The sequence below is a fragment of the Seriola aureovittata genome, chromosome 14, assembly GCF_021018895.1.
Source record: "Seriola aureovittata isolate HTS-2021-v1 ecotype China chromosome 14, ASM2101889v1, whole genome shotgun sequence".
Lineage (NCBI taxonomy): Eukaryota > Metazoa > Chordata > Actinopteri > Carangiformes > Carangidae > Seriola > Seriola aureovittata.
The window spans coordinates 17,153,251-17,171,818 of record NC_079377.1 but is presented as its reverse complement, the minus strand read 5'-3'; the positions used below and the strand labels follow the sequence as shown (position 1 = coordinate 17,171,818).

The following is an 18,568-nucleotide window of genomic DNA, read 5'->3' as shown; positions in this document are numbered from 1 at the left end:
CAACTTCCATACGCATTGAGATAACAGATTTGAAGCCGTAATAAAGGCTCTGCCGTAGGAGGGTTGAACAGGATGGAAGAAAGAGGAAGAGTGTTTAGACACATGGATGAGCGAAGACTGGCGAGCAATCAGAGAGTAACTAAAACAGGAAGACAGTCTGTTCCCATCAACATCTCCTGAATGACTTCATTTTAACAAAGCCGTTTAGACAAGATGGTGACAACTCATCAGTGAAAGACAGAGAGCAACTGAGAAACATGATGTGAATGTTAGATGGGGAGAGATTATGCAAAATGAGAGCAAAGAAAAACAGGCGCGAAGAAAGTAACAAAGGAAACCCATTTCATGTGCCTCGCAACATTATGACTTGTGATAAAGCTAACTACTAAAGAGAGGCTTAACCTTTGGCAATGACCTCAGCCAGTATTCAATATTATTGTATTTTATGTCAGACAGGGTCAAAAAATCTCAACACTGTGGCTTACATTCTGTGTACAGAATATGTTTCACAAAATGTTGTGCTTTCAGAGTTGGGTTTGATGTCAGTGATCAGCGTGTTTATGAGCATGAACGGGTGCACCAAATTTCGGGGCAATCCATCCAATAGCATCTGTCAACCTCATGGTGGCCCAAGTCACAAAGTCAATAGATCAGCAAAGTGATTATAATTCATCCTCTGGGTACCGTGAAAATCTTTATGAAATTTCATTATTATTTGTCCAATAGTAGTTGAGAAATTGCTGTCTGGACGTAAGAGGTAGACAGACAAACTGCCACCCCCCTTGATGAAACGAGTTTATGTGACAAAGCAGATTTTTTTTCATGTGAAATACAGGTACATTGAATATCAGAGCAGTATTATCATTTGTATGTTTTAGAAACTATTCGAAAATATATAATCTATTATATCTATTTAACGTTTCCCCACATTGACTATGACAGTAGTCATGCTTTCGAAATCAGCAGGGCAGAACAGCTACACTTTCTACAGAGAGAAGACACATCCTACCGTCCGCACAATTGTGTCAATTTACTATCACCTGTGTCACTTCCCAAAATATGAGTCAGATACATGACTACATGATAACACTTACCATTCTGGATGTCCTTCATATCAAGATGAATGCTGGACATCAGAATACCCACAGCCTGTGAACGCTTGTTGCTCAAAAGCTTCACCACCTAAGAAATAACAAAGACACATGAGCAGTGGGGTTATACGAGGTCAGATAGACTAGAGATGTTAATACTCCATATACCATGACGCACTCTTGCAGACAAAACATTTAATAACCAACTGGAAACAAAAGACAGCAACATCCCTTCTCTCCGTCTGTTTCCTTCTGTGGGAGGAAAACTGAATACTATTCACCCGCAAACATTAGGAAAATTATAATGCTGTCTAGATGAATTACGGTGATTAATAATTTTTTCCTTTTTTCTCCAATTCTCCACATCCATCATCTTTCAGTCTGGTGATTAAAAACCTACAGGTCATTTACACAACAGGCTTATTTGCTAAGCAGATCGACTGATTAAACATACAAGGAATGTGCAAGGTTTTTTTTTTACATATTAGTTTGTGGAATCACAGAGTACAGATATATTCTTAAAGGGGAAAGAAGTCCATCAAAACTTACAATAACATGTGGTCAAAACAATTGTATTCCAGGTAGAAAACTGCCCTGAAAGCTGCAATATTAACAAAAGTTAGCTGAATAATAATAGCTTCCACTTGTCAAACAGCCAGGAGTTGAATATCAAGCCATTGTGGTTATTATGCATGCAAAACTGGATCCAAGGGGGCCATTATGAGCCAGTGCTCATCTAAGTAAGCACAAGTGTGTGCTGGGTAGCTGGAAATGGTGAAGGAACAGGACAGGAAACCCGTAGCCTACTGCGATCCAGACAGAATGCTTCCATCTAAACCAGATCACACAGACCACAGACCTCTCAAACACACAGGAAGTTATATCACCAGGCCCCAACTGTCTCTGTTTTCCTGGCTCAGCCACAGCTTCAGGGGACAGGCCGTCCGAGATATGATTCCACAGTGAGTCTGTGATAGCTAGTGTATGGCAGCTATGTAGTAGGCGGCCATTAGTCAACTTTTATCAGCTGACCTGAGTCTCCCAAATGTACAAACAGTTTTAAGTTACATTAAGTTCAGTAGTTTAGTCCCTAGCAGAGTGGCCTGATATTACAGAGGATCACTTTACTATTTTATTATTTTATAATGAAACACAGCTGGATTCATGAACCACCACAGTTATTGAAAGTATTTTCGTGACTAACAATTTCGACAGTAACCTTTTAGGACAACAAAACTACCCTGCATGTGGGTTGGGGGGTGCAGTATCAGACTTTGAAAGCCCCTGGATTTGTTGACAGAAAATCAAGCTGAAAATACTTTCGTGATTAATTAATTAGCCTATTTACTTAATTTTTTAGCCACAAATGCCAAATCCGTAGTGTCAGCTTCTTGAATGTGACGTTTTGCAGCTCCTCTTTCTTCTCTTTCTTTGTGGTTTTGAACTGTTGGCCAGGCACAACAGGAGCATCACTCACTATTTTCTAATATTTTACTAACCAAATGGCTGAAAAATTACCAAACAACATAATCAGCAGATTAATCAATAATGAAAATAATTGTGAGTTGTAGCCCGACTGTCAATCATATAGACTATCCTTTTAACCTCTTTTAGAATTCTATTTTCTTGCAGGAAAACTGAGCGTTGAGGAGGCATAAACTGTGTACTGCGGAGAGCAGCATACACTGTAAAACAGCTCCGCAAGGGTAAACACTTGTTTCTGGATTATGATCGTATTTCTTCACATTTGACACTGCTGTCTGCAGAGGCCTTTAAACTGGCCTCTGCCAGCTGACGTCAAAGCTGCTCTCTAGCGGCAGTTCTGCAGAAGATGCTTGTTCCCTGTCATCACCGAAACAGTCGAACTCACAACACACAGGGGGTTGGGAAGAGCTGCAAGCGGTAGGTGATGTGATCGATCGTCTTGAGGCCTTGGGGGCCGGTCCTCTTGGAAGCTGGAAATGTCAAAGGTTGGCTCCAAATTGGGGTCAGTCACAGTTCTGCGCATGTTTTTATTTTGCCGTTATTTACTTCAATATCTTCAGCCCATTGTGGTGTTGGGGAACACCCACAGCAGTTTCATGCAGTGATGACCAAGGGAATTAAACCCACACCCAACTCAATTTGTCTCCTGTCTCCCACAATTTAGCAATCCAACCACAACATGAGCTGCTTCATGATGTGGTAGCTTACTTATTCACAGTTCTATCAATCAGAACATCACAGCAAGGAGAGGACATACACTCTGGTCGTTCTCCATCTCCCTGCTGTGTCATCACCTATCAAACCAATAGCACTACATCTAAGCTTGCAGGTGTAGTTCTGCTCTGTTGTGTGTCTATATTGTGTGGAAGCAATCATCTGACAGCTCCTGGAGTGTCAACATGATTGATGACTGCTATTTCTGAAGTGTGTTTGAAGAAGGATTCCTGTGCGAAAGTGTGATTTTCCCTGTGAAGGGCAAATTAGTTAGCTTATCTACTGTTTTTTCTTCGCTGCTGACTTTTGTGCTCTATTGGATCAAAGCTGCAAGGTGAGTTAGTGGTAGAACCTATCGTATACTGTGTACTCAGCTTCAGTTAGTTAGAGCAGCATTCATGACTATTTCTGTGTGTTCAGACCCAGTTACTCTACTGTGCTATTATTTCCCTTTAACATCTATTTATCATTTATTCCTGACTGTGTATCTTGCCTATTGAATCAATGATTGGATTAATTTTGGGTTGAAACAGTGTATAGAACAATAGGATTAGGTGGCATTAATGACTGGATTTGTGAAATAAAAATGACTTACAAAAAAATTCTTATCACAAAATGAACTAAAAATTCTATTCAGACTTATACCCTTTATATGTAGGATCTGAAAACTTTTGCAACTCCTTGTGATAACTACAAAGAACACAAGCTGCTATCACCCTGTTACATATCTCAAAGCAATACACATATAGACTGCATCAATTTTCAAAAAAGACAAATTTTCCATTCATTTGAAAGGCACTTGAAAGAGCTTTAACTTAGCTACTGCAGTTATCAAGTTGCTTCCTGCTATGTGCATGCTCCTCATAAAAACACAGAAGTAGCTCATGCTTGTGGCTTTTCTTATACAGGACTCTCAGGACTCTTCACAGCTTGAGGATCACATCACTGAGCATTGCAAAAGTGTTACACTCAAGTGAACCCGTGAGCAGATGAAACTAGTAAACACAGAGGCTGAGGCTCAAGTATGATTTCTGATCCATATTCTGTCTCTCTGACAGACTTGTGTTTGTGTTTATTTATCTTGACAGTTTTCAGCTGTTTGCCACCCTGTGGACCGTACACCTGTCGTGCTGGAAGTGGCATCTAAGTCATTCCTTATATTGTCTGGCGGCATTTAAATGCCAGCCACCTAGGTGTTGGATACTTAGTAAGGCTCCTGCATCTTAGATTTGAGTCCACTGAGCTGTTTTCAGATTTATCTTGTCTCCTTAAAGTGACAAGCATCAAAGCTGGAGACAATAGAAATGCAAAAATGGGCCCAATGGACATCAGCTGTTCCACAGACACCTGGAATAGACCATGTGGCAAAGGTAAATACAGCACTGGAAACTTAATTTTTAAAGATGCAATGTGGCTTCAGAAAGAACTCAATTGGACCTAAATTATTATTATGTTTGTTTTTTTGTTTTTTTACTATGTTAAGAGTAGAGGAGTGCAACCTTTTTTTTGCAAGTCAAACTTTCATTCAACTGCTGCCTTTCAATATTTTTTTTTGGTGTCAAGTTTCAATCCATCACTTCCCATAAACTAAGAAGATTTCCCACCAACGTCCACATTTCATCTCAACAAAATCTGTCATGTGATTCTACTGGGTCTCAATTAGAGGGGTGAAGCAGTCTTCCCTAGTGCAACATTATTTGTGATTTGTGACACATAATTTGGGCGAATAGTACATTAACATATAAATCTTGACTAGACCAGCTTTAAATTGTAGATCAAAATGTTTGACTTGTAGATTGATGGAGTGGCATAAAGTGCATTAGGGAGGGAAACAGCCTGACTATTAAACTAAGTCGTACAGAAAGCACAATGGGAGGAACCGCATCATGAAATACGGCTCCCAGGCTTCTCCCTCCCTCCCTCCCTTTTTTCCTTCTCACCCCTCGCTCTCTCTCTCGACAGTCATCACCGTCGTGAGGTTTCCTCACCGCACGCGAGACATTGGCTCAGTGCCACTTGATGGTCACGGGGGAGTCGGGTGGGAGCCAGAGCTCACACCACATAATAACTGTCTGGCTGTAGCAGTTCCTCCTGTCACTCAAAGCAACTCAGACACTGACAGTGAGCAGAGAAGGAGAGGAGCAGGGAACAAGAGGAGTAATAGTGAAGATGAGAAAAGCCCTGAAGAGTGTCGTTTTACGGTGACCCAGCCACACACACACACACACACACACACACACACACACACACACACACACACACAGGCAATGTATACATAAACTAATCCGCACAGATGCATTATATTGTATGTTTATTGTATGTAGAGACAAACACACAAATACCATAAAACGTACAGTACCTGCTTGGCCTTGGACTTGCTGATTGTGTCTGAAATTGGCTTTTTCTTCTCCTTAACAGCACTTTTGGAGAATAGTTCCACAAATTCTTCAAAGTTCACAGTTGGCTCCTCAATTTTCTCCCACACAAGTGAGTCACTTTGTCTAAAGATAGGAGGAAAGAGGAATTATTCACAGTGGGCAAGTGGGCAAGCTTTAATCTGCCATGCATTGTTTGAAAAAGTGGAGCCACTTTTATAAAGTAATTCATGTTATTATTTCACCACAACAGGCATTTCTGACATTTCTAGAGTCTCTTCTGATGTTTTATGGGCGCTCATTTGTCATCTTTAGCAGAGTAAAAATCCATAAGTTATACACTTGTCAAATCTGTCAGCCAACAAATTACATTTAGAATTCAGTATCAAGTTCCTTACTTGCAAATAAATCAAGTGGTCTATTTCTAGACATTTATTCAACTACAATTTTCCAAGCCTTATTAAGGAAAGAAACCTGGTTCAAGTCAATTCAGTGCTGACCGCAATGCCTGGACTGCATCACTTTCATTTTCCACAAGGTTAGCAGCTCTATTGCCATCACAGCATGTGGCCGATCTTTATCTTAAGTGGACAAGCTTCCTCTCAATTCTCTACTGTTCAGAGCATACCTTAGTGCAAATGATCCATGTCTATCTTCACTTTATACAGCATATCCTTACTTCTTAGCATGCAGCTGTATGCGTGTCCAGTAGAGTGGCTTCATTGGCTTGGGGGGCTCTATCACAGCCTTGGCGGGGGCAGCTTCCTGGACCATCATGGAGGGCATGGAGCCTGGTGGTGGTGGAGGCCCAAAGCCTGGGGGTGGGGGTGGAAGTGGGGGGCCCATTCCAGGCGGAGGGGGTGGCGGAGGTGGGCCCATACCAGGCGGTGGAGGAGGTGGGGGTGGTGGTCCGAAACCAGGCGGGGGAGGAGGTGGTGGAGGTCCAAAACCTGGTGGTGGAGGAGGAGGGGGAGGCGGTGGTGGACAAGGTCCAAGACCGGGTAAGGGCGGCGGAGGTGGTGGTGGAGGAGGAGCGACACCTCCTGGTAAAGGTGGTGGTGGTGGTGGCAGAGGTGGGGGCATACCACCAGAGGCGGGAGGGGGAGGGGGAGGTGGGGGCAGAGGAGCTGGTTGGGTGCTGCTCTGCTGCCTCTGTTTGCATGTGCAAACAAAACTCTCTGTCGATTTGGGGATGGAGGGAGAAACAGAGGACGACGCGCTGCCTGATCCTCTGTTGAAAGGCACGTCAAACTTAAACTCCTCCTCCACAGGCGAGGTCTGGACAGACACCTCCTGGGTCATCTTCCCCAATCTTCCCCCTCTTATCTGTGAGGCCTTGTGGTGGGCAGCACCCAGAGCTCCCATATTATCCCCGCTGCCCTTTGCCAAGGAAGCCTGCTGGCCCTGCAACACAGCAATCTTAATCCGCAGGTCATCGATGGTCCTCTCCAGCTGAGGGATGAGACCGCTTTCATCCTCTGAGGAAGACTGACCTGATTTCAACCTGCTGGACTCTGTCTGTCAGAGAACAAGAGAGGTGACTTTCACTAAACACACAACTACTTTGTATTGTTTGTGTCTTTCCTACATGAAACCTTCTTTAAAAACAGGGAATGAAGCCTAACTTGTACTCTACATGTTGAGAAGCAGATTCAAATTTGCTGTTGAATATTGGACACATAAATTTTACTTTACAAACAATAGAAACGCCAACAACTGAAAGAGCTTAGCGAGAGAGCTAAGAGCTAAAGAAGGGTCAAGAAAGTCCATTATGTCTAGACTCCATCAGACCTCTGGCTCCAGACTGGTTAGAGCAGGGATGAGGGGATCCCGAGAGATTTGACCCCAGAGACAGTGAGTCTCCTTGGGCCTCATATGGGGAGGGTCTGTGTCTGCTAGTACACATTCCCCAGTTGTGGTCACATCGTTGAATCTTAAGGAGAATGTTCAGTCAGTATGGCCTACCTAATTTATTAAGTCTTCTGGGAAAGAGGGAGGTTCACTGCGACAATCTAACAAGTCTTTCAAGACAAGCCTGACCTCTGGTGGACAAATAATAAGTTGCAGCTGATGCAGCCTATCCAGAGCAACTTGTGAGTGATGGGACTGAGGTTCACTGTATTCCATGAGCAGGTAACACAGGTAATGTTGTTTCAGATTTCAAAATAATATCAAATATGCATAAAAGCAACAATCACATCCTTTGATGCCTTATAATCTTGTATGGATAAAATGGATTATATTTACAAATCTAATTCATATTTCTACATTTGTTTCAAATCTCTTCAGACAATTCAACACATTTGACATAAGGTTTGTAAAATAAACAAAATATGAATTTATTGAGGGGAAGAGAGCCTAGGAATCCACCTTACCTATAGAGAACTTTACTTAGCTGTGTGTGCTTAAAATGATGCAGTAAGTTTTTGTCTTGTTTGTGTGTTTCATTTATATATTTGTGAATTCAATTGAAATTGTTTTTTTTTAAGGCTTTAAATAAATACATGCCAGTCTTCTGATACAAGGAAGGCATTCACTCATCAGTCAGCAAGTGGTTCTTGTAGAAAGACGTATTTATATAATAACCTGTGAAGTTTCATTTTTTAATTTGCTTTTGATATGATTACAGTAAAAAATGAAAGTAGGAGGTACAGACAAACGTTCACGAAAATAAAAACAGAAAAGCTGACGTTAGCAGTAAAACAAAAGGCTCTACCATAAATCAAAGCGAGCGTTAAGCACAGAGTGCAGACAGGGCAAACACGCTATTAAATATTTAGAGACGAAGAGATGATGCAACCAACCTGAGAGTGTAGAGCTCCTGGTGTCTTCGCTGAAGACTGATTCAAAGGGGATATCAAGCTCTGCACTCTGCCTGTGCTTCGCCCCCCGTAGAGTTCCCACAGGTGGGAGGACACTGGCAGGCCTACAGATGTCCAGGTGTACAGCTGCTCCTCCTGCATGCAGTTCAGAAAACAAGCAAGTGCATGTACTGTGAATGAGATCAGGTCCAAGGTCAGATGTTTGTGCTTAAAACTACTTGCTCCCTCCAAGGACTAGTACTAGTACATAAATAACATCCACCTGGGATATGAGTTAAGTGGTAGCTCTTTGTGCAAGATTTCGAATGTGGAAACACTTGAGGATAATAAGCAGCAGTAAAATCAAAAGTTTTTTTTTTTCCCCCCTTTTGCATAGTCAATAGCACCCAGTCCAAAAAACAGACCGTGGAAGCTAATTCTTGGCCTCTTACTTATTGTCTCATAGTCTCATAGCATTGTTTACACAAGTTGGAATGTACAATAATTAGTGACTACGACTTTGATCATTTCAGGTTTTCAGAGTTCGCTGTCCTGTCTAGATTTGTCTTCAACAAAAACATGAAACATGATGTCGCCAATAGACATAAATAAAAGTGCTGTTGGACCTCATTTACTGAAGGGCAGTAGTAAGAGATTAAAAACTGAGCCCAAAAACACACTGAAAGAATTATTACTGCATTCCTTCTCCCCCTCCCTCTCTCTTCAAATGGTCCACTTCATGACCACTTGGACATTTGTTCGCAAGACTGCATTCAAGATGCCTCAACACAGTGTGCAACCACAGAGCTTCTTTGGCAGCAGGTTTTTTAATTTTCTCATTAAGTGCCAAACAAAAGATAGTACTCCACAATCACAGCAGCATGTTAATTTATGTATGTGTGTCACTCGGTCCAAATGGCAAATAAAAATGCTAAGCTACAACTGCTTGTTAGCCAGTGTTGTTGTGTATTCCATGAAAACTGTCTAATTATTTTAATGTATGGTAAAGCATGTTTCTCAAATAGTACAAAATCTTAATCACTTCAAACAAACAACTAATTATAAACTGAGAATTAGTGCATTTGTATTCATGTTATGTTACAATACTTATTTTAATGACTGTAAAGACCATACCAGGCATGACAACAGACATCCACAAATACTACGAGGGTCATTCAAAGGACCCAGTTGTGAGCATGTTCCCACCCAGTACAAAGGTGAAATATATCAAAGCTATAATAACCAAGTTATTCGAAAAGCTGTTTTGAACTTTCCTTAATTTTCTTAAATACTGGTGTGCTTTAGATTTTAATAAAGAAAGTAATTTTTTTTCCATGGAAAGTGGCGTGTAGAGCTTAGTGCCACGCAGAGACAAATTATATGCTAATATGCCACATTGAAAAGCGAATCACTGAACAGTTAGATCACATAAATCTGCTTAATGTGTGTAAAGATTTAATGTGCACGTAAATCATGTGTGAGCACAAATAGCTAATCTTTTTCAGAGACTTGAAGCCTACATTTCCCAACATGCACTGAGGGTTTCTCTCAGGACAAAACCCATTAGCTGAACTCTGGTAACCTGACCTACAGCCAGAAAAGAGTCACGCACACAAGGTACAAAAAGCATGCCAGACTGATGTGAGCCAATGCCACTAATTAGTATTTATCCACTCAGCTATGTTTTGCCAAGTGTAAAAGGGATGACACTTGATTTATACGGTTCTTTTATACTCATCCTCCCTTAAATCCCATTTTTGGACTGAATGAAGCTGGTGGAGTATTTAATTTCAGGCAGTTTGCAGAACAAGAAACAAATCCCTCACACATTTGTTCACGCTAGCAAAAAACAGTGATGAAATTTGATACAATGCCATATTTAGGTAGCAAAGTGGAGGACAAACAGGAGATGAGTGGATATAAAAGGAAATACGAGTGGATATAAAAGGAAAGGAAGATGGAGAAAGAGATGACAGAGGTGATGCAGTAAGTGATTCATTTTAAGACAGAATCTAACTGTAAAATGGAAAGTATAAAGGTTTGAGATATTAAAGGGGTTTAAGTGAAAAGGTTGCAGAGAAGCAAAGACAAATTGATGATTTACTTTAAAAGGGAGATTAGCTGAAAGACAGAAAGCAACAACAAGAAGATCTGTACTTTCAATGGCCACAGCAAAGGTTGTTCTTGGTCAAGTTGAATAATGCAGGACTCCAGGCCAAGCTGAGAGAGTGAGGAGCTTTTTGCTGGGGAAGAGCAGCCTGAGCCCAGGGCACGTGGAGTTATTACATAACATGGTCAGCAGATGGTCTACGCAAGCACAGATGTGTGTATGTGTGCATTTGTGTGTGTGTGACTAAGCGAGTGTCAGAGGGAATGCTATTAATCCAGCCATGCGAGGGAAATGTCTGAACATGTATGGGTGTCTCGGGCTGTCCTTTTGTATATGTGCACATGTGTCTTTAACACACTCATGCAACTGTGGACCATTGGTAGAGTTTTACATAAAAAGAAAGCACTCTGCATTTGTGCCCTAACGTGAGTGCACGCTACACAAGAAGAGTAAAATGTGACTGGATATGAGAGATTTGTATTTATGGGAACAAAAACAGCCTGAGAGCATGCATGTAATCCTGCTCTTGTCCGTGTGAGTTTAGCTGTTTGCATTTAGATATGCATATGAGCATGTAATGTGTATGTCCATGAATGTTCTTCTGTGGGGGAGGTGCATTGTGCAGCACTAATTTGATGACATTCTTTGATATACAAAATTACAAGACCTACAGCCAAGCTAGCAGTAGTACTTTGAGACGAATGCAAACATCAGCATGCTAATGTGGTCACAATGACAATGCTAACGTGTTAATGTATAGTAGGAAATGTTTACTATGACCACTAAGTTTAGTTTGTTAGCATGCTAACATTTGCTAATTAACACAAATCTCAAAGTACAAATGAGGCTGACTGGAAAATATCGTTTTCCAGGTATTTGGTCATAAATCAAAGTATTGGGCAAATTAAATTTTGACCTGATGATTATAGGAAAATTCAAGGGGTTTCATTCAAAACCAGAAATGTCAACCTCATGCTGGCGGTAGAGGAAAAGTCTGTGTAATATTTCATAGCAAACCATTGAACAATTGTTGAGATATTTCAGTCTAGACCAAAGTGGTGAACTGACCAATACTGCCATCTGTAGAGCCACATGGCTACAGTAGGTAAAAATAACAATAATGACATAATAATTTCTATTAAATGTTTCCATAGTTATACGTCCTTAACCCAAACCTGCAGTATTACCAACATGAAGTTCAGTTAGATGGACGCAGCTAGAGGGGGGATTTGACAGAAATGGCTTTGACAGTGACCGTGGAGAACTGTGCAAGGGAATGTGATGCAGACGAGATTAGGTCTGAGCAAAGCATTACTGGAATGAAGAATTAAAGATTCATGAAATCAACTTTCACATGGTCACTCTGACTACATGCACCACTGCTCTTCAGATAATGAATTGTCTGTGGGATGAATCACAGTAACACACCAATATATATATATATATGGAAACATATTGGATAAGCTTTGAACTGACTCTGTATAATGCATATAAGGTAATCACTACTGCATTCTTTGAGTATTTCATCTGATAAGCACATGTTCTCCTTTGTGTAACAGCCAATGTTCTACTATCTTCACGCAATGAATTGGTATAAAAAGGTAAAGTGAGAAATATAAATCATACATTACAACTTGGTAATCTACAGTTGAGGTAAAGTTAAGGTAAAAAAAAAAAAAATCAATGTTGACTGATCCTATAATTCCTCTTTAATTTGACTGTACAGTGTTCAAAAACAGAGAAGTCTATTCAGCTTTGAGCCAAGCTGAAGCAAGAAAGCTTGTGTCATTTTTGTAAAACAAGTGTGATGACAGACAGTGATGAGAAAGGTCTTACATTAAAGACTCCTGAGGCATTGCTGTCACCATGGAGCTCTGCGGAGCCCTCACTGAATGGTTGCAACACACCCTGGACCAACATTCGATGACACAATTCCTTTGCCTCTTCTTCTGTGGACCCATCTCCATGATGCATACACAGCCTGTCCAACAGAGTGCGACCTGAGAACAGAAGAGAGATGCAATGCAAGAATGAAACTAGCCTGGAGAACACAAAGCTCCTTTTTCTATGTGGAGAAGGATGCTCAGATATGTTAATCCTGATTCTGGACTGTAATTAATATCTTTTATACTACTTATTTTTAGATAGCTTAACAAAGAGTTAAATAGAGATGTCTCAGTTTCATATGTGATAATTAAACACCTTCATTTGCAAACTCTATTCACACCATTTACATGTGGGTGACGAGGAAGATGCTGTTAATTGTGCAGCACAAAGAATTGACAAATTATATTCAAGATGCATGCTACCACACAATATATCTAATAATATCACTCAGTTTTTACAACTACTATTTTGGTTTTAAAAACAGTGATGGATGAACTTTATATGATTAAAAAATGAGTTTTGGCTGTAAAAGATAAAACACACATGGCTTAACCTTGTGGTTGTAGGGCTTGTTAATTCTGCATTTGAATATAATAAAGTGGGGGAAACCAGAGTAAGGAAGAAAAGCGAGCTTAGGCTGTGAGGAATATTAATGAAATTTATCTTAATCTCAAAGTCCCGGAGCAGTTCTGGATCCCAGATAAGGGAGAATCCTGTTTCTTGATGATGGCAGGAATAGACGTAATCACTAGGGGTTGGAAAAGCTATTGACATCTACAGAGGATATGGAGCCTGAAAAATAAACACAGCTCTATTACTTCAGAAAGACCAACCCTGAAACACTGTGCGGTGAGTTTGTAATGTTGTTAGACTAACTTAATATTTTTTAAACCATGTGATTCAGGGGATAGCACCAAATGAATTAACAAAGTCCCATGACTCATTGTCCTGCACACATTCATTTGAGGACTTTCAGGACAAACAGTCTGAAGGCTAATGCTGTAATGTTTCGGAAATTGTGCGACAGAAATCAAATCCAGAGTCAAATCAGTTCAGGTTCAAGAATTTAGATCCAGAATCTGTGTGATCAGTCTCAGGGAATGTGTTGTTATTTTTTTTATATTGTTCAACCCTATTTCCCCCTTTCCTCTTCCCAGTTGTTCCTAAGGGCCATATGTGACATGGAAAATCTGCCGAATTAACTGGTATCACATGAAGTGCTGAATAAGTGTGCGATGGACTGGTGTAATAGCCAGAATCTGTGAATAAAAACAGAACAGTTCATATCCTACAATTGATATTAATGTGGATTCAAGATACAGTCCATCTCTATTGTGTGGATACAGTAAAGGCACCAAAATGTCTGTGGCTCTCATATCATGATTTATTTTTGTCATGCACATAAACTGTCAGTTGGGTTTAGCATCCACAAGTGTGCACTGTGTGTGTTTGTGTGTGTGTGTGTGTTTTGTCTGGGCCAGTGGAATCAGAGGATGGCATCGCCGTGGGTGGGTGGCAGTGTTGTCATTCGGTCCTCTGATTTATGAGCACAGGCGCAGACAGTGGAGAGCAGCTGAGCTCTTGAACAGCACCACAACAGAAAGGAGGACAGAGTGGCATTGTTTTATTAGAAGGAGGCATTTGTTCTGAAAACACTTCTCAATAAAGAACACCCACGGTTTCGTCATGGTTTTCATGAGCTATTGTACTTTTAAATCCTAACTTTAGTACTCCCGCTGCGATAAATTGTATAATGTGATAATTTGTAAGTCATTAGGATTTAAATCACTAGGCAATTACCATAATCATTTCACAATACCATTGCATAATGTCAAATGAGGATGGGGCTCAGAGCAAAACTAATGTGAGTCACATCCGGCCCACTGGGGATTCCCAGCAACAATAGGAATAAATAATGAACTATCTCAAATATTCTAAGGGAAGGATTTTTATTCTCCCCCGATACACCGCTAGGTCAGGAAAAGGTTGCTTTTGTGAGAGTGGAGGAGTCAATAAAATGAAGACAATAGACTGCTACGTTAAAGGGCAAGTCTGGCGATAGTCTATATTTCTCCAACTGTCAACAAATCCCATGAAAAGACCAAAACTATTGGTCCCACTATGACTGGAATGAACTAAAGCCTGACGTAGGTTACTCCTCTGTGCCACAGACCTCCATTGTTGTTGAAACACTAGGAAAAAACACATTAATGAATGAAACCATTACACTGGGTGACATGTTCCTTCGTTACTATCAACATGGGCACTGTTGTTTACCCTTATTTTCCTGCATATCTAATCTGTAGCGGCTGAAAATATTCCCCAACAAATGCATTATTTATTTATGTTTGAGTAACATTTGCTGAAAACTACAGTTCCCTTTTGGTTTAGGTAAATGAGTCTACATTAACAAATAGGCTTGGAGCTGAATGTCAAAAATAGGTTTGGAAGTCGGAAGGAATCGAGAGAGGGACTAACATATTGCTGGTTTTGGGCTTTTTAAAGGATTTGTTGACAGTAAGAAAATGATATAAATTCACCAGTCTTATTCTTTATGTCTGATCTATGTCTAAATTCATGCAAATACTAAAGTATAATATGGGCTTTATCTAACAGTATATAAATGAATAGTTTTGTTCAAGATTGTAGGGCTGTGACATAAACCTGCCAGATGTCCTTGCCTGGAGTACTATTTTATTCTTAATCCTTTCTTCTCTGCCTGTCCATTCATTACTTCCTCTGAGACAGACCCCCCCCCCCCCCCCGGTGCCCTAAATCCTTCCAGACAGAGAGCTGTTAATAATCACTGTGGTCTTTATTAAACTAATTAGCCATGTCTGTAGTTAAGAAAGATGATATCACACATCTCATGCCACAATGCCATCCATAATCAGTGCAATGATGGCCAAGATGGTGGGTTATATTGCTAATGAATAATGGGCTGATTTTACATAATCAGGTACTTATCTGTGAGCAAGCCCACACCAAAAAACAGTCCTTTATACCTGTCCTGACTGAGCTTTATGTGTGCCAACAGTTCAGTTACCTGTTTCATACGTGACTCACCAGAGAAGACATCCAGGTAGGGTGCTGTGGTAATGGAGGTCTGCCGTCCATAATGTGCTCTCCTGGAGCCCAGTGTCCAGTAATTCCCACTTATGTGACTCTTCTCTGTTGTCTCCTGCTCTGGGAATTTGGCCCTTTCTCTTCGCTCATCCAGCTCTGGGGACCAGTCTGCAGACACACTGAGGGGCCCAGCGAGGGAGCAGGACCTCTGCTTGCGCCTCCTAAATCCCTGGGCCCCACTGGATTCCACTGGAGCAACGGGGGCATCTGTTTTCCTGGGTATGTGGGGGCTGGTAATGGGAGAACCGATTGGAGAGGTGAGCTGCCTGGTGGTGGTCTTAACATAGGAAGGGTGGACTGGTGGGTAGAGTTTGACAGTAGAGGAGGAGCTGGAGGACGTCCGTCTAGGTTGAGGAGCAAGAGGGCTGTCTGTGTTCAGTTGGCTGATAGACATACTACTCTTCCTCCTTTTCAGGGACAGGAAGTCCCATCTGCCAGTTACCTCTTCCTCCTCCCTCTCCATAGACAGGTCCATGCTGCTCACACTTTTGTGAGCCCCCATTGGCCCTGCCCCAGCCACCACAGGATCCAAGCGAACACTTGGCACGCATATGTTTTTACTCAGTGCAGCTTGATTACCTTGAGACTGCTGTGGGTGAAAAACCGGACTCTCCAGGTCTTCCTGGGGCTCCTCAGCACTCTCATACGAGGTGGTGGTGGCTGTAGTGTCAGGGAAGCTATACGTGCTATTAGTCTTTGGGAAAAGGCTGCCACTGCTTCTCTCTGTGTCTGGGGCTGAAGATGGTGGACCGCTCTCACTCAGAGACCCCGGACCAGATGAATTTCGTGATACGGGTATATCACAGCTTTCGTTCTTTAATTCCTCACACTCAGCAATTATTTCTTGAGCTACACTTGCACTACCAACTTCCCTATCAAGATTTAACAGCTGGTGAGACATTACCTTCTCAAGGGCCTTTTTCCCGTCACAGGTCGAGTCTTCAGGTAGGCGGCCAGTTACCATTTCCAGCACCCTGTCACTGGCCACACACTGGTCTCTTATGGCCTGCTGGATGTCAGAGAGCAGGTCTTCATTTTCAGCTGCAGCTGAGTGAAAACTGTAGAGGTCAGCATCTGACCCTGAGCTCGTCTTCCGGCCAATCTCGTCTGCTATAGACTGGTGACTCTCTGTGGGCAAACAGCTTAGATCCCCCTCGACATCTGATAGCATCCCCATCTCATCAGCCGACAGGCTCGCCTCGGCACCGGGACTGAGCCCTGCTTTACCAGAGTGTGCTGCCTTTCCATCTTCCAACATGTCATCCTTGGACAACCCTTTCGCCTTGGATATACTCTTCCTGATTTTCATGCTTGAAAACACAGAGCCCTTCGACTCTGACTTTGACTTCTTCTTACCACTCTGTTCTCCTCCTCCTTTACTTATCTTGCTGTGGGACTTCTTAGATTTCTTGTCCACTTCAGCATCACCATCACCGGAGACATCCCCTGATGCTCCTCCACCACTTCCTCCTCCTTTCTTCTGCTTTGTCTCCTGGTTCCCCATGTTCCTTAGCAGGCGGACACCCTTGGCTAACAGGCCATACTGCTGGGGTCGAGGCTGGACATGCTGGGTTTCCTCCTGGGCTGCTACTGATGCTGGTCCTCTGTTGGATACAGCGCTTTCAGAGCTGCCTAATCCCTGCTGCCTACTCACCACGGTTGAAGGCAGCTGTGATGATGATGATGCTGCCTCCCCCGGTGGCGCTGATGCTGATGCTGATGATGAAAGGAGGAGGAGACTGGCACTGACAGTCGCGGGCTCACTACCACTCACTGCTCGCTCACCCCCCCCCCCCTGCACAGCCTCTCTTGCTCTCTGATCCTTCCTCTCTTTTTGCCCCTCCTCTTTATCCCCATCTGCTCCCGCATGCTCGGCTGTCTTGCATAACGGGCTGCTGGTCGAGCGGGCAAGCTGCAGATGCTCCGGAGGGCACTGCCCTTGTCCGTTTTCAACTGAAGGGGAAAGATATTGCTTGGGATGCTGCTGGTGATGCTCTAAAATGCACTGTTGTTGCTGTTGTTGATTAATGAGTGATTGCTGTTGTTTACGGAGGATGTTGGTAACGCTGCTCTTCCTCCTTCCTTTGAAAGTGGTGGTAAAGAAACTCTCTTTCAGAAAGGGCACTTGGGTCTCCACTGTCTTAATAGTCTGCATCCTGACCACTGTGGCTTCATCCAGAGGAGAGATGAGAGGCTGAAGTAAAGAGAAAGGAACAATTTAAACACTGACTCACTTTATATTTAAGCTGAGCTTCACAATAGCACAGGAAAGGAAATTTGTTCTCAGTTTTTGTAGAATTTGCGTGTCCATTACCTCTATAAATGTTTTGATTTCTCAGACACAGATCTAGAACAATTCAGGAAAATCTAGATCGAGAATCAAAGTGAAATTACCACTGTAACAGATACAAAATGTACAGCTGAAACGATTAGTTGATTAATCAATCCATCTGCATAAAATGAAAAAGCAACTGATATACAGAAGATTTATCAGAAACAATTTTGATAATAAACGATAATAAATTTAATGGTTTCAACTTTCTCAAATGTGAATGTTTGGAGTTTTTCTTCCTCTTCTACGATAGTGAACTGAACATCCTTGTGTTTTGTACAGCTGATGAGCCCTGGGATCATGTGATGGTCATTTTTCATTATTTTCTATCTGATCTAATTTATAGATCCAACCAATCATTGATTAGCAGAGAACATAATTGTCAGACTTATCCACAATGAAAATAGTAGATTTTCAGCCGCAATATAATCATATAGAAAATATTAATGAAAAATGATATTGTATAAAAATATTACATCTACACTTCAAAATACAGACAATATTACTATAGACAGAAAATATTATTACATTACATTACATTTAATTTCCAATCATCTCTTAGAGCTACTAGTGGATGCTTATTTAATTGTGTATATGTGTCTGCATCAAGGCGTGTATGAGAACTGATTAACGTCCATGGGTGTGGT

General features: G+C 41.7%; 1 protein-coding gene across 1 annotated transcript in view; it reads right to left on the bottom strand.

Moving 5' to 3' along the window:
* The window catches only part of fmn2a (formin 2a), a 35,672-nt gene extending 17,928 nt beyond the window's left edge, over positions 1 to 17,744 (bottom strand). The window contains exons 1-6 of the mRNA XM_056394723.1: positions 15,530 to 17,744; positions 12,413 to 12,576; positions 8,470 to 8,622; positions 6,345 to 7,183; positions 5,650 to 5,791; positions 1,095 to 1,182 (exon numbers count right to left, since the gene is read on the bottom strand). Coding sequence (XP_056250698.1) covers positions 1,095 to 1,182; positions 5,650 to 5,791; positions 6,345 to 7,183; positions 8,470 to 8,622; positions 12,413 to 12,576; positions 15,530 to 17,744 — 3,601 coding nt within the window. The remainder of the gene's footprint in view (positions 1 to 1,094; positions 1,183 to 5,649; positions 5,792 to 6,344; positions 7,184 to 8,469; positions 8,623 to 12,412; positions 12,577 to 15,529) is intronic.
* Positions 17,745 to 18,568: the final 824 nt, after the last annotated feature.